Source organism: Scyliorhinus torazame, chromosome 4, assembly GCF_047496885.1.
Source record: "Scyliorhinus torazame isolate Kashiwa2021f chromosome 4, sScyTor2.1, whole genome shotgun sequence".
NCBI classification, from domain to species: Eukaryota; Metazoa; Chordata; class Chondrichthyes; order Carcharhiniformes; family Scyliorhinidae; genus Scyliorhinus; species Scyliorhinus torazame.
In genome coordinates, this window is record NC_092710.1 from 369,121,620 (window position 1) to 369,135,473 (window position 13,854).

A 13,854-nucleotide genomic window follows, 5' to 3' on the forward strand; every position below is an offset into this window, starting at 1 on the left:
GTGTGTGTGGAGAGATGGATAGTATCAGTGTGTGTGGAGAGATGGATAGTATCTGTGAGTGTGTGGAGAGATGGATAGTATCAGTGTGTGTGGAGAGATGGATAGTATCAGTATGTGTGGAGAGATGGATAGTATCAGTGTGTGTGTGGAGAGATGGATAGTATCAATGTGTGTGGAGAGATGGATAGTATCAGTGTGTGTGGAGAGATGGATAGTATCAGTGTGTGTGGAGAGATGGATAGTATCAGTGTGTGTGTGGAGAGATGGATAGTATCAGTGTGTGTGGAGAGATGGATAGTATCAGAGTGTGCGGAGAGATGGATAGTATCAGTGTGTGTGGAGAGATGGATAGTATTAGTGTGTGTGGAGCGATGGATAGTATCAGTGTGTGTGGAGAGATGGATAGTATCAGTGTGTGTGGAGAGATGGATAGTATCAGTGTGTGTAGAGAGATGGATAGTATCAGTGTGTGTGGAGAGATGGATAGTATCAGTGTGTGTGGAGAGATGGATAGTATGTGTGTGTGTGTGGAGAGATGGATAGTATCAGTGTGTGTGGAGAGATGGATAGTATCAGTGTGTGTGGAGAGATGGATAGTATCAGTATGTGTGGAGAGATGGATAGTATCAGTGTGTGTGTGGAGAGATGGATAGTATCAATGTGTGTGGAGAGATGGATAGTATCAGTGTGTGTGGAGAGATGGATAGTATCAGTGTGTGTGGAGAGATGGATAGTATCAGTGTGTGTGTGGAGAGATGGATAGTATCAGTGTGTGTGGAGAGATGGATAGTATCAGAGTGTGCGGAGAGATGGATAGTATCAGTGTGTGTGGAGAGATGGATAGTATTAGTGTGTGTGGAGCGATGGATAGTATCAGTGTGTGTGGAGAGATGGATAGTATCAGTGTGTGTGGAGAGATGGATAGTATCAGTGTGTGTAGAGAGATGGATAGTATCAGTGTGTGTGGAGAGATGGATAGTATCAGTGTGTGTGGAGAGATGGATAGTATGTGTGTGTGTGTGGAGAGATGGATAGTATCAGTGTGTGTGGAGAGATGGATAGTATCAGTGTGTGTGGAGAGATGGACAGTATCAGTGTGTGTGTGGAGAGATGGATAGTATCAGTGTGTGTGGAGAGATGGATAGTATCAGTGTGTGTGTGGAGAGATGGATAGTATGTGTGTGTGTGTGGAGAGATGGATAGTATCAGTGTGTGTGGAGAGATGGATAGTATCAGTGTGTGTGGAGAGATGGATAGTATCAGTGTGTGTGGAGAGATGGATAGTATCAGTGTGTGTGGAGAGATGGATAGTATCAATGTGTGTGGAGAGATGGATAGTATCAGTGTGTGTGGAGAGATGGATAGTATCAGTGTGTGTGTGGAGAGATGGATAGTATGTGTGTGTGTGTGGAGAGATGGATAGTATCAGTGTGTGTGGAGAGATGGATAGTGTCAGTGTGTGTGGAGAGATGGATAGTATCAGTGTGTGTCGAGAGATGGATAGTATCTGTGTGTGTGGAGAGATGGATAGTGTCAGTGTGTGTGGAGAGATGGATAGTATCAGTGTGTGTGTGGAGAGATGGATAGTATCAGTGTGTGTGGAGAGATGGATAGTATCAATGTGTGTGGAGAGATGGATAGTATCAGTGTGTGTGGAGAGATGGATAGTATCAGTGTGTGTGGAGAGATGGATAGTATCAGTGTGTGTGTGGAGAGATGGATAGTATGTGTGTGTGTGTGGAGAGATGGATAGTATCAGTGTGTGTGGAGAGATGGATAGTATCAGTGTGTGTGGAGAGATGGATAGTATCAGTGTGTGTGGAGAGATGGATAGTATCAATGTGTGTGGAGAGATGGATAGTATCAGTGTGTGTGGAGAGATGGATAGTATCAGTGTGTGTGTGGAGAGATGGATAGTATGTGTGTGTGTGTGGAGAGATGGATAGTATCAGTGTGTGTGGAGAGATGGATAGTGTCAGTGTGTGTGGAGAGATGGATAGTATCAGTGTGTGTCGAGAGATGGATAGTATCTGTGTGTGTGGAGAGATGGATAGTGTCAGTGTGTGTGTGGAGAGATGGATAGTATCAGTGTGTGTGTGGAGAGATGGATAGTATCAGTGTGTGTGGAGAGATGGATAGTATCAATGTGTGTGGAGAGATGGATAGTATCAGTGTGTGTGGAGAGATGGACAGTATCAGTGTGTGTGTGGAGAGATGGATAGTATCAGTGTGTGTGGAGAGATGGATAGTATCAGTGTGTGTGTGGAGAGATGGATAGTATGTGTGTGTGTGTGTGGAGAGATGGATAGTATCAGTGTGTGTGGAGAGATGGATAGTATCAGTATGTGTGGAGAGATGGATAGTGTCAGTGTGTGTGGAGAGATGGATAGTGTCAGTGTGTGTGGAGAGATGGATAGTGTCAGTGTGTGTGGAGAGATGGATGGTATCAGTGTGTGTGGAGAGATGGATAGTATCAGTGTGTGTGGAGAGATGGATAGTGTCAGTGTGTGTGGAGAGATGGATAGTATCAGTGTGTGTGGAGAGATGGATAGTATCAGTGTGTGTGTGGAGAGATGGATAGTATCAGTGTGTGTGGAGAGATGGATAGTATCAGTGTGTGTGGAGAGATGGATAGTGTCAGTGTGTGTGGAGAGATGGATAGTATCAGTGTGTGTGGAGAGATGGATAGTATCAGTGTGTGTGGAGAGATGGATAGTATCAGTGTGTGTGGAGAGATGGATAGTATCAGTGTGTGTGGAGAGATGGATTATGTACTCTGCGTGCTGCCTGCCCTTCTGTTTTTCCCTTGTTTGGAAATGCGGAGTGCTGGGTGAGTGGTTATGAGTTTGGTGATTGAGTGGAGGAGGGTATATTTTTTTGAATGGTGAGATTTTGATGTGTTGCTGCTGCTGTTGATCAGGAATATATTGCGGATCAGCAGAGCTGTCATTCCAGATTCTTACTGATTATGGTTTGTGTTCTTCGCCAGTTTTTAATATATTTATGGACACAGTTTGCTTTCTCTTCATTGTGTCAATGGAGCCAGTGATGAGCCTTGTACTCTGCAGCCCCATGAGATACATAGCACTGTACACATTCTGGGTGAATTAAACCTTCTTCAGCGATGGTATATCTAGATACAGAACTCTGAAATCTGCATTGATATTTTTCTCTCCAGGTACTGACCCAGTTACTCAGGTGGTCCGTTTTGCTAAAGAAAGTCAGGGTCACACGGACCACCTGAACATGGTGTCTCTGGGTCGGGGCCAGGGGCCCATCGCAGAAGAGCTGATCCACAAAGCTCAGAAGGGGAAGGGGCGTTGGGTCTTTCTGCAGAACTGTCACCTGGCTGCCTTCTTCATGCCCGCACTTCAGGCCATCATCGAATCGTGAGTCCATCCATCATCACTCCATCATCGGGAGGCAGAAACCCATTGTGGACTAGAGTTGGAACCTTAGTATAGCCCCTTATTGAAGTTCACATGACAGTATACCCCCTCTCAGACTCTACTCCCCTTTGAGTGTCCCTTCCCCAAAGGTCTAGCCTCCTTCAGAATATACCCTTCCAAAGACTTTACCCACTGTGAGAAGATTGGCTCCCTGACAGTATAGCCCCCTTAGAGAATACTGTACCTGACTGGATGCCCTCCTTGAGACTGTGCCCCCCTTAAGAGTACATCTATCTGATAGTATCTCCCTTAGACTATGCCACCCCCTTGAGAAGAGCAGCACGGTGGCATAGTGGTTAGCACTGCTGCCTCACATCGCCAGGGACCGACGTTCAAATCCGGCCTTGGGTCACTGTCTGTGACGAATCTGCACATTCTTCTCATGTCTGCGTGGGTTCCCACAGTGCAAAGATGTGCAGGCTAGGTGGATTGGCCAAGCCACATTGCCCCTTATTGTCCAGGGATGTGCAGGTTTGGTGCAGTTAAGGGGTTATGGGGATAGGGCGGGGGAGTGGGCCTGGGTGGGGTGCTCTTTCAGATGATGTTGCAGACTCGATGGGCCGAATGTCCTCCTTCTGCACTGTAGGAATTCTATGATTGTATAATATACACCCGCTGAGTGTACCACCCTCGAATAGTATACTTCCCAGAGCGACCAGAATTGTGCGCAATATTCCAAGTGCGGCCTTATCAGGTTCTATACAACTGTAGAATGACTTGCCAGTTTTTATATTCAATGCCACATCCAATGAAGTCTTACAACACCAGGTTAAAGTCCAACAGGTTTGTTTCGATGTCACTAGCTTTCGGAGTGCTGCTCCTTCCTCAGGTGAATGAAGAGGTATGTTCCAGAAACACATATATAGACAAATTCAAAGATGCCAAACAATGCTTGGAATGCGACCATTAGCAGGTGATTAAATCTTTACAGATCCAGAGATGGGGTAACCCCAGGTTAAAGAGGTGTGAATTGCATCAAGCCAGGACAGTGGGTAGGATTTCGCAGGCCAGATGGTGGGGGATGAATGTAATGTGACATGAATCCCAGGTCCCGGTTGAGGCCGCACTCATGTGTGCGGAACTTGGCTATAAGTTTCTGCTCGGCGATTCTGCGTTGTCGCGCGTCCTGAAGGCCGCCTTGGAGAACGCTTACCCGGAGATCAGAGGCTGAATGCCCTTGACTGCTGAAGTGTTCGCCGACTGGAAGGGAACATTCCTGCCTGGTGATTGTTGCGCGATGTCCGTTCATTCGTTGTCGCAGCGTCTGCATGGTCTCGCCAATGTACCACGCTTCGGGACATCCTGTCCTGCAGCGTATGAGGTAGACAACGTTGGTTGAGTCGCACGAGTACGTACCACGTACCTGGTGGGTGGTGTTCTCACGTGTAATAGTGGTATCCATGTCAATGATCTGGCACGTCTTGCAGAGATTGCCATGGCAGGGTTGTGTGGTGTTGTGGTCACTGTTCTGAAGACTGGGTAGTTTGCTGGAACATACCTCTTCATTCACCTGAGGAAGGAGCAGCGCTCCGAAAGCTAGTGACATCGAAACAAACCTGTTGGACTTTAACCTGGTGGTGTAAGACTTCGTACTGTGCTCACCCCAGTCCAACGCCGGCATCTCCACATCATGACATCCAATGAAGGCAAGCATTCCGTATGCTTTCTTGACTACCTTGTCCGCTTGTGTTGCCACCTTCAAAGACCTGTGGACCTGCACCCAGATCGCTCTGACTTTCTATATTCTTAATAGTTTTTTCCCCTCTATGTTAGACCTACCAAAATGTATTACCTCACATTTGTGTGGGTTAAACTCCATTTACCATTTCTCTGCCCAAGTCTCCAACCTAACCAGCTGTATCTTCGACAATCCTCAACACTATCTGTCACTCCACCAACGTTAGTATCGTCCGCGAGCTCACTAATCAGACCGGCTCCATTGTCCTCCAAATCGTTTATGTACGCCACAAACAACAGAGGCCCCAGCACAGATCCCTGTGGAACACCACTAGTCACAACCTTCCATTCAGAAAAACATCCTTCTACTGCTACCCTTTGCCTTCTGTGACCGAGCCAGTTCTGTAACCATCTTGCCACCTCACCTCTGATCCCGTGTGACTTCACCTTCTGTACCAGTCTGCCATGAGGCACCTTGTCAAAGGCTTTACAGAAGTCCCTGTAAACAACATCTACCACCCTCACTCATCAATCATCTTTGTCACCGCCTCAAAAAACCTGATCAAGTTAGTGAGGCACGACCTCCCCTTCACAAACCACACGGTCTATCGCTAATGAGTCCATTTGTTTCCAAATGGGTATAAATCGTGTCCCTGAGAATTCTCTCCAATAATTTACCGACGTGGGGCTCACCGGCCTATAGTTTCCAGGATTATTCCTGCTACCTTTCTGAAACAACAGTACCACATTAGCTATTCTCCAGTCCTCTGTCCTCTAGTCTCCAAACAAATATTCATCCGGGAGCATCCGGGTGCCCTGGAACCCGCTCGGCGATGTAGAATCATAGAATCTCTACATTACAGAAAGAGGCCATTTGGCCCATCGGGTCTGCACCGACCCTTTGAAAGACTACCCTACCTCGGCTCTATCCCCCACCCTGTAACTCCCCCACCCTGATTTAGCATGTCCAATCACCTAACCTGCCCATCTTTGGACTGTCGAAACCGGAGCACTCGGGGGAAATCCACGCAGACATGGGAAGAACGTGCAAGTTCCACAGAGACAGTCGCCCAAGTTGGGAATTGAACCTGGGTCCCTGGTCCTGTTGTATAACAATCCTGTGAGGACCATCAGGTATAGCAGCAGAATTAGGCCACTCGGCCCATCGAGTCTGCTACGATATTCAATCATGACTCATATTCTTCTCATCCCCATTCTCCTGCCTTCTCCCCATAACCCCTGATCCCCTTATTAATCAAGAACCTATCTATCTCTGTCTTAAAGACACTCAGTGATTTGGCCTCCACAGCCTTCTGCGGCAAAGAGTTCCCCAGATTCACCGCCCGCTGGCTGAAGAAATTCCTCCTCATCTCTGTTTTAACGGATCGTCCCTTCAGTCTGAGATTGTGCCCTCAGGAACTAGTTTTTCCTACAAGTGGAAACATCCTCTCCACGTCCAATCTATCCAGGCCTCGCAGTATCCTGTAAGTTTCAAGAAGATCCTCCCTCATCCTTCTAAACTCCAATGAGTACAGACCCAGAGTCCTCAACTGCCCCACATATGACAAGCTCTTCATTCCAGGGATCATTCTTGTGACCTCCTCTGAACCCTTTCCAAGACCAGCACATCCTTACGGGGCCCAAAACTGCTCACAATACTCCAAATGGGGTCTGACCAGAGCCTTATACAGCCTCAGAAGTACATCCCTGGTCTTGTATTCTCGCCCTCTTGACATGAATGCTAACATTGCATTTGCTTTCTTAACTGCCGACTGAACCTGCACATTAACCTTAAGAGAATCGTGAACAAGGACTCCCAAATCCCTTTGTGCTTCTGATTTTCTAAGCCTTTTCCCATTTGGAAAATAGTCTATGCCTAACTTCCTCCTCCCAAAGTGCGTAACCTCACACTTTTCCACATTATATTCCATCTGCCACTTCTTTGCCCGCTCTCCCAGCCTGTCTAAGTCCTTCTGCAGTCCCCTTGCTTCCTCACTAGTACCTGTCCATCTACAGATCTTTGTATCATCCGCCAACTTAGCAACAGAGCCTTCAGTTCCTTCTTCCAGATCATTAATGCACAAGGACTGCAGTAAATTGAAGGGGTTGATCTTAGATTAGATTAAATGGTCGGCACAACATCGTGGGCCAAAGGGCCTGTATCTGCTGTACTGTTCTATGTTCTATGTGCATTGTGAAAAGTTGTGGTCCCAGCACAGACCCCTGAGGCACACCACTAGTCACCGGCTGCCGTCCTGAAAAAGACCCCTTTATCCCCACTCTCTGCCTTCTGCCAGTCAGCCAATCCTCCATCCATGCCAGGATCTTACCCTGAACACCATGGGCTCTTAACTTATTTAACAGTCTCCTATGTGGCACCTTGTCAAAGGCCTTCTCGGAAATGTAAATAAATCACGTCCACTGGTTCTCCTTTGTCTAACTTGCTTGTTACTTCCTCAAAGAACTCTAACAGATTTGTCAGACACATCCTCCCTTTGACAAAGTCGTGCTGACTCAGTCCTATTTTACCATGCACTTCCAAGTACTTTGCGATCTCATCTTTAATAACAGACCAATCTGACCAATGACCAAAATCAGGCTACCCGGCCTATAATTTCCCGTCATCTGCCTCCCTCCCTCCTTAAACAGTGGTGTTATATTAGCCACTTTCCAGTTCTCTGGGACCCTTCCTGCCTCATCCCCAGCCTCTTCGAGGAGCACCCTAGGATGAATGGTTGGCTCTTGGGGGATAAAGGGTACCCGTAGACGGTCTGCCTAATGATGCCAGTATGGAGGCTGGAGACTGAAACGGAGACCTGGTCCAACGAGGCCCGTGTGGTCACCCGGGCTGTGATTGAGCCGTGCCTCGGACACCTCAGGATGCCGTTATGATGCCTCGACCGCTCCGTTGGTGCCCTGCAGGTACATCGCCCGGAGGGTCGCCCGCTTTGTGATGGTCTGCTGTGTCCACCACGACCTCGCACAGCAGCAGGGTGACGAGATAGTGGTTAGTGATGAGGAACCTGTGGCCACCTCCGAGGAGGAGGAGGATGAGGACGAGGAGGATGAGGCGGTGTCAAACCAGCAGGGGCTGGAGGATGAGGCCAGGGTTAACTGGAGGCCCAGCTGGCAGCTGCAGGACAGGCGGCAGCGGTGAGGGTCCAGTAAGTCCGGAGGGCCAGGGAGGCCCTCATACTCGCCCGATTCAAATGGTCTGGTCCGTCACCCCCCACACCCATTTCCCTCCTTCCCAGGGTCTGTGTCACATCACCCCAGGGTGCTGGGACTGTGTCGGCACCATCAGCGGGTCACTGTCGAGGGCAGGGTGGTGGTGACAACCCCCCAGAGAGCTGAGCGCCAGCGCTCCTCAATCTATGCCATAGTCCGACCCCTGCCTGTCTGCTGAGTGCACACTCACACCCATCACCTGCACGCAGTGTGCCCGAGGAGGGGGAGATGCCTGGAGAGAGGGGCCAAGGGTTCGGAGGTTCTAGGTGTTTCTCCAGGATGCACATCTGAGGTGGGGAAACCGGCTGCTTACCACGTCCCGTGGTCTTCGCTTCCCCTCCCGGGTGTCCTCTGGGGGCTCTGAGGCCGGAGAGCCCGGCTCACTTGTCGGCAGCACATGCACCGCCGTACTGCCCTGTCCCGTATGCTGACCTCGAGACGCAGCGTCAGCAGAGGGGTGGAACTTGTGGGAGCTGGTGGCCACCATCGCCACCCCATGGGATGGGTCCGGGTTGGCACCCCAACAAATGTTCTTTTCCCCTTGATGTTTCTTAACGCGACCCAGACAGATTCCACATTGTCTATGCTGATCCTGAATAGCCCTCAATGTTTCATTCCCATTCTTGGTCACCTTGGTGCCATGTGTCTGTAATCCCCATTGCATCATACCCCATTTACATCTATCTGCGCAAATAATTCATCCATTTTACTTTGAATGCTCTGAGTGTTCAGGTACAAAACTTTAAGTCCTTTTTACGTTCCTTGTCCCATCCCTACTATTTTTTATTACGGTGTCATTATCTGATCCTGGCCCTTGATTTCTCTGCCTATCACTTTTCCTATTCTCCTTGCTGTCTTTTTCTCTTGTTCTTGATTCGACTGCTCTGAATCTTTACATACGTTCCCATCCTCCTGCCATATTACTTTAAGCCCTCCCCAATCTTTAATCTTGCAGAATTTCAGGCTTGTTCAGCATTTTCTCTGAGGTTGAGGGTTTTTGATCTCCAGCTGCCACCATTTTGTGGGGATGTTGGTCATAGAATGATATCTCTTAATTAAGTCTTTGCAGTCTTCAGGCTATTAACCGTAAGTCTTTACTAACAAGCAGAAGGAGTTACGCATGTGCAGTAAAGGATACAGGCTCGGAGTCTTCACCATTGTGGTGTTCTTTGCGTTGCTAAATTCAGGATGGTTGGCGTAGTGTTCACAAAGACCACAAATAGCTTTAAAATGAACAAAGCTATAAATTTATTAACTCTACTAATTTGGATTCAACACTTACTCCTAGATAATGCACAGTTGCGAATAAACATATAATCTACACTCATCTATTACTAATTTTGACACTATTACATTAACTATGATCTGCTCTCACTCACACTATCTTTCCTTCAGTCTGTTCTCTAGCTTTCTTCTCAACCTCTCACCCATAAGGGTTAGCATCAATGTCTTATACATGTGTATAACTAGCTCCCTCTAGTGGTTGATTTAGACATTGCATTAACCCTTGCAGTTCTTACATTTCTGATAATATCCCACCCATGTTTAAGTATTTTCCCATCTCTGCTCAGCACCCCTGGGTTTGGCCCTGTGCATTATTATATCACTGTGTGGGTACTCAGCCCCACATTAACCCTGTATGTGTTAACCGTTTTAGTTGCTGTGATATGAAGAGTCTAAAGTTCTTCTTCCTTTTCACCAAACACCATTTATTTCACTACCACAGCCTCTGCACAAAACTCTTAACAACACACCACCTGACAGAGGCCACCTGAAGCCCCTTTACATATCGGTGTCAATTAAATGAATACTTAACATAAATGAGACAACTAATTGCAATGTCTCTTAACCCATTACTTAACAATCGCCCTTTCCTTGGAGAAAAAATAATAATTAGGTGAAAACAAAATTTCAAGAAACTCAAAAACACACACATGATGTCCCCCCCTTTTTCTTTTTGTTTGGACGAGAAAAAAAACAGTCACAGAAACAAGCGCCCTTCATTAACAATATCCAAAAGTTTCTGTGAACTCGCCCCTCTTTTCGGAAAACAGTCTGACAATTGATAGCTCCTGTCGACCCATTTAATTTTTGTTATTTCCCCTCTGTCCAACATCTGCTTCAAACTTGCGATGTCTATCCGTAACCTCTTTTCATTGACACTTTTTGTAGAGTGCACATTTTCCCACAGGGATTTATTGTCAATGTGACAGTCAATAGGTATATTACCCAAATCCCCTAATCCCAAAATTTCTGTCAATATCATACTTATATAAAAGGCCATATCCACCGCCTCTACAAGGCTTGACGTCTCAGCAGCCAAAGTGCTTTTTACCACTCTCCTTATTTGCTTAGTTTCCCACACAAGCGGGCAACATTTACCATTGTTCCCCAAAAGGAAAATTATAAAACCTCCTGCGCTTGAAACCCCATCACATAAATTTGCGTAGGACGCATCACTATAAACTATGAGTTTCAAGTGCTTAAGGTCACCTAAAACCGGGAACTTCAAAACACACTCCTGCATTTTCAGTTTGGCCAACGCTTTATTTGCTCTTATTATGTCTTCCACTTTGGGATCATTCATTTTTGTACTCCATTCTAAGACATCAAAACTCACGTCCGGTCTAGTCTGTCTACCTAACCAGGTCAGTTGCCTAATTAAACTTCGCAGTTGCTCTTTTTCTATCTTTGAAACCATTGCGGCTTTCTGTGAAACTCGGCCACGACTAATTGCTATTGGGCTGATGCTTTCCAAATAAGATTGCTGACGTAAAGTTGCCCCTAACTTAGTCTGTCCAATTTCCAGTCCAATATATTTAAATGCACCGGAAGCCTGGCTTCCAACCCTGAATTCTTTCCTCAATACAGAGATTACAATAGCTTCAAAATCACTAGTCCCACCCCACAAAAAATCATCGACATGCATCATAAAAATGCCAGAAAGATTTCCTTTATAATGCCAGTAAAACATTGCAGGATCTGCTTTCAACTGGTAACAGCCTAACTTTAACAAAACTGACCTTACCGAAAAATACCAGACTCTAGATGCAACATTTAATCCATATACACATTTGTTCAACTTCCAGAGTACCCCTTCTGTGTTAGCTGCTTCTTTAGGAGGACGGAGAAAAATGTCTCTCTGGAGCTGATGCCCCTGCAAAAAGGCAGCTTTTATATCCATAGATTTGCATTCCCATGCCTTTGTGGCTAATACAGCCAAGAAGATCTTTAAAATAACCTTTCCTGCTGTAGGTGAATCTACCCTTAAATCCTGATCTTCTAAGTTTTCTTCAAATCCCCTTGCCACAAGCCTGGCCTTTGCCTTATAAGTTCCATCCGGAAGAACCTTTTCCGTGCAAATCCATCTGTGGGATAGAGCTCTTTGTCCCCTATCCGGTACTTCCGTGTATAACCCAAATTGACTCCAACTATGCAGTTCTTGCTGTTTAGCATCTTTGATAACTTTTTCATCTAATTTATTTGAAGCCACCAAAATCTCACGTGCATGTGGGCTTCTACTCCTATTAGTATTCGTAGTCTTACTCATGTTCCGAGGTCTTGATAAACTACGTCCCCTCTCCCGCCTGGTCTCTCGTTCTGTACTGCTGCTGCTTGATCTTTCCCTTCTGCTGTGGGATGTTCTTTCAATGTTTCTCGACCTTTTCCTGCGGACCTGTTCACTATCCGATGTACTATCTGAACTGGCACTGTGTTTCTGTGCCCTCCATTTTTGAACTTTGGTTTCCCAATCCATTGTCTTGACTCCTTCCCCTGAATGCTGTACATTCAACCAATGTTTATACTTTCGAGTGGCCTTCCCTGCTCTACTAATAACAGTTGCATCCTTCCATTGACTAGATCCTTCAGGCAAGTATGTCACTTTTGTACCAACTTTTGGCAGTTGCCCTTTCGGAAAAATGGCCTGTTTTAATTCACCAGAAGTGTTGTGTTCCTCCACAGAAACACTGTCTATGTCAGTTAATTGGTCCTCATACTTCTGTAACACATGCGTACCAGATGACTCTGGTTCCTCGTCATGTCTGTCTGCTCTGTCTAAATTTGAAAATTTGTAATCTGTACCCATTATCCTTGATGAATGGACCCTAACAGTTTGATTACCATGTTGCAAAATAAATGTTTTGCCATCTATGCCTATGATCTTCCCTGGGCCTTTCCATTCATTAGAATTGTCTCTCTCATAGTATACCATGCCTCCTTGCTGAAAAACGGCATCTGATGGCCGTACGTTATGTCTTAAAGCTCTGCGAATTCTTTCAGAGACTTCTGCTTCCAAAAAAGCTTTTCTACTGCTATGTAATGCATTTAAATGTTCAGCAGAACCAGAGCTAATTGTAGTCCCCTCCCAAGCTGGAGGCTGGTCATCCAAAATGGACGGAATTTTAGGATTTCTACCAAACACTAATTGATAAGGATTATAGCCCCCAACCATTTGCAATGAATTCTTTGCATGTACTGCCCATGCTAAAGCTGAATTTAGCTTGCAATTTGGTCGATCTGCCAAAATTTTCCAAAGCATGTCATCGATGACAGCATGATTTCTTTCACAGACACCATTACTAAATGGGCTTTCTGCAGCCGTATTCATAACTGTGATATTCATGTTTTCACACATATCCCTAAACTCATCATTAGCAAATTCTCCCCCATTGTCCGTCAGGAATTTTGCCGGTGGACCCATTCCTCTCCCTATCCATTTTTCCACGATTTGATCCAGAATTACCCTCTTTTCTTTACTTCGTACAATCGTTGATTGACTAAATCTGGTTGCTAAATCTACAAAATGCAAAATAAATATATTATTTGCTTTATCCCAGATCTTAAGGTCCATGGCCACAATGTCGTTAAAATCCCTGGCCAAAGGTAGGGTTACTATCGGTCGTGCTGGTGTCCTTCTGTACTTCCTACAAACTTCACAGCAATCACTAACCTGTTCTATCAGTTTAGTATAGTCGTCATCCCTTACCCCTGCATCCTTTTATAAATTTTTCAGCCTCCGAGGAGACGGATGTGCAAATTGCCTATGCAGTTTTAATACCACAAGCTTTTAATCAGCTAAAGTCCCATTTTTAACACATCCTTAACCACTCTACTTGAAAAATTATTTGTCAGTTATGGAATACAATAGTGTCCCGACTGTGTAAATTGTAAGTCCACCGTCTTTCCAAAAAGTGTTGCCTTATCCTGTTCCATATCCAGTTTCATGTGTGCTTTCTTCATCGACGGTCATCCGTGCTAATGAAATGATTCACTCCGGCAATATTGCAAGCGATCACCACTTTTTTCAGCGACTTCAGAGTATTATCCCCAAACCTGAAACTTGTGGAACTTTCAAATTCCTTAACCTTGTTACGATTTTCAACATTCAAAGAGTCCAGGTAACATTTTAACCAGTCAATTCCACACACAGTAGATGCGCAGCCACTGTCCAATCAGCACAGTTGAAGGATTCTGCAACCAACACCCTCATTACCGGCGT

At 45.9% G+C, this 13,854-nt stretch overlaps 1 protein-coding gene across 1 annotated transcript in view; it reads left to right on the top strand.

The window, feature by feature from the left end:
• Positions 1-13,854, top strand: part of LOC140411533 (dynein axonemal heavy chain 6-like) — a 218,943-nt gene that overhangs the window by 7,817 nt on the left and 197,272 nt on the right. Inside the window, exon 3 of the mRNA XM_072500620.1 lies at positions 3,179-3,389. Within this exon, the coding sequence (XP_072356721.1) occupies positions 3,179-3,389 (211 nt within the window). The remainder of the gene's footprint in view (positions 1-3,178; positions 3,390-13,854) is intronic.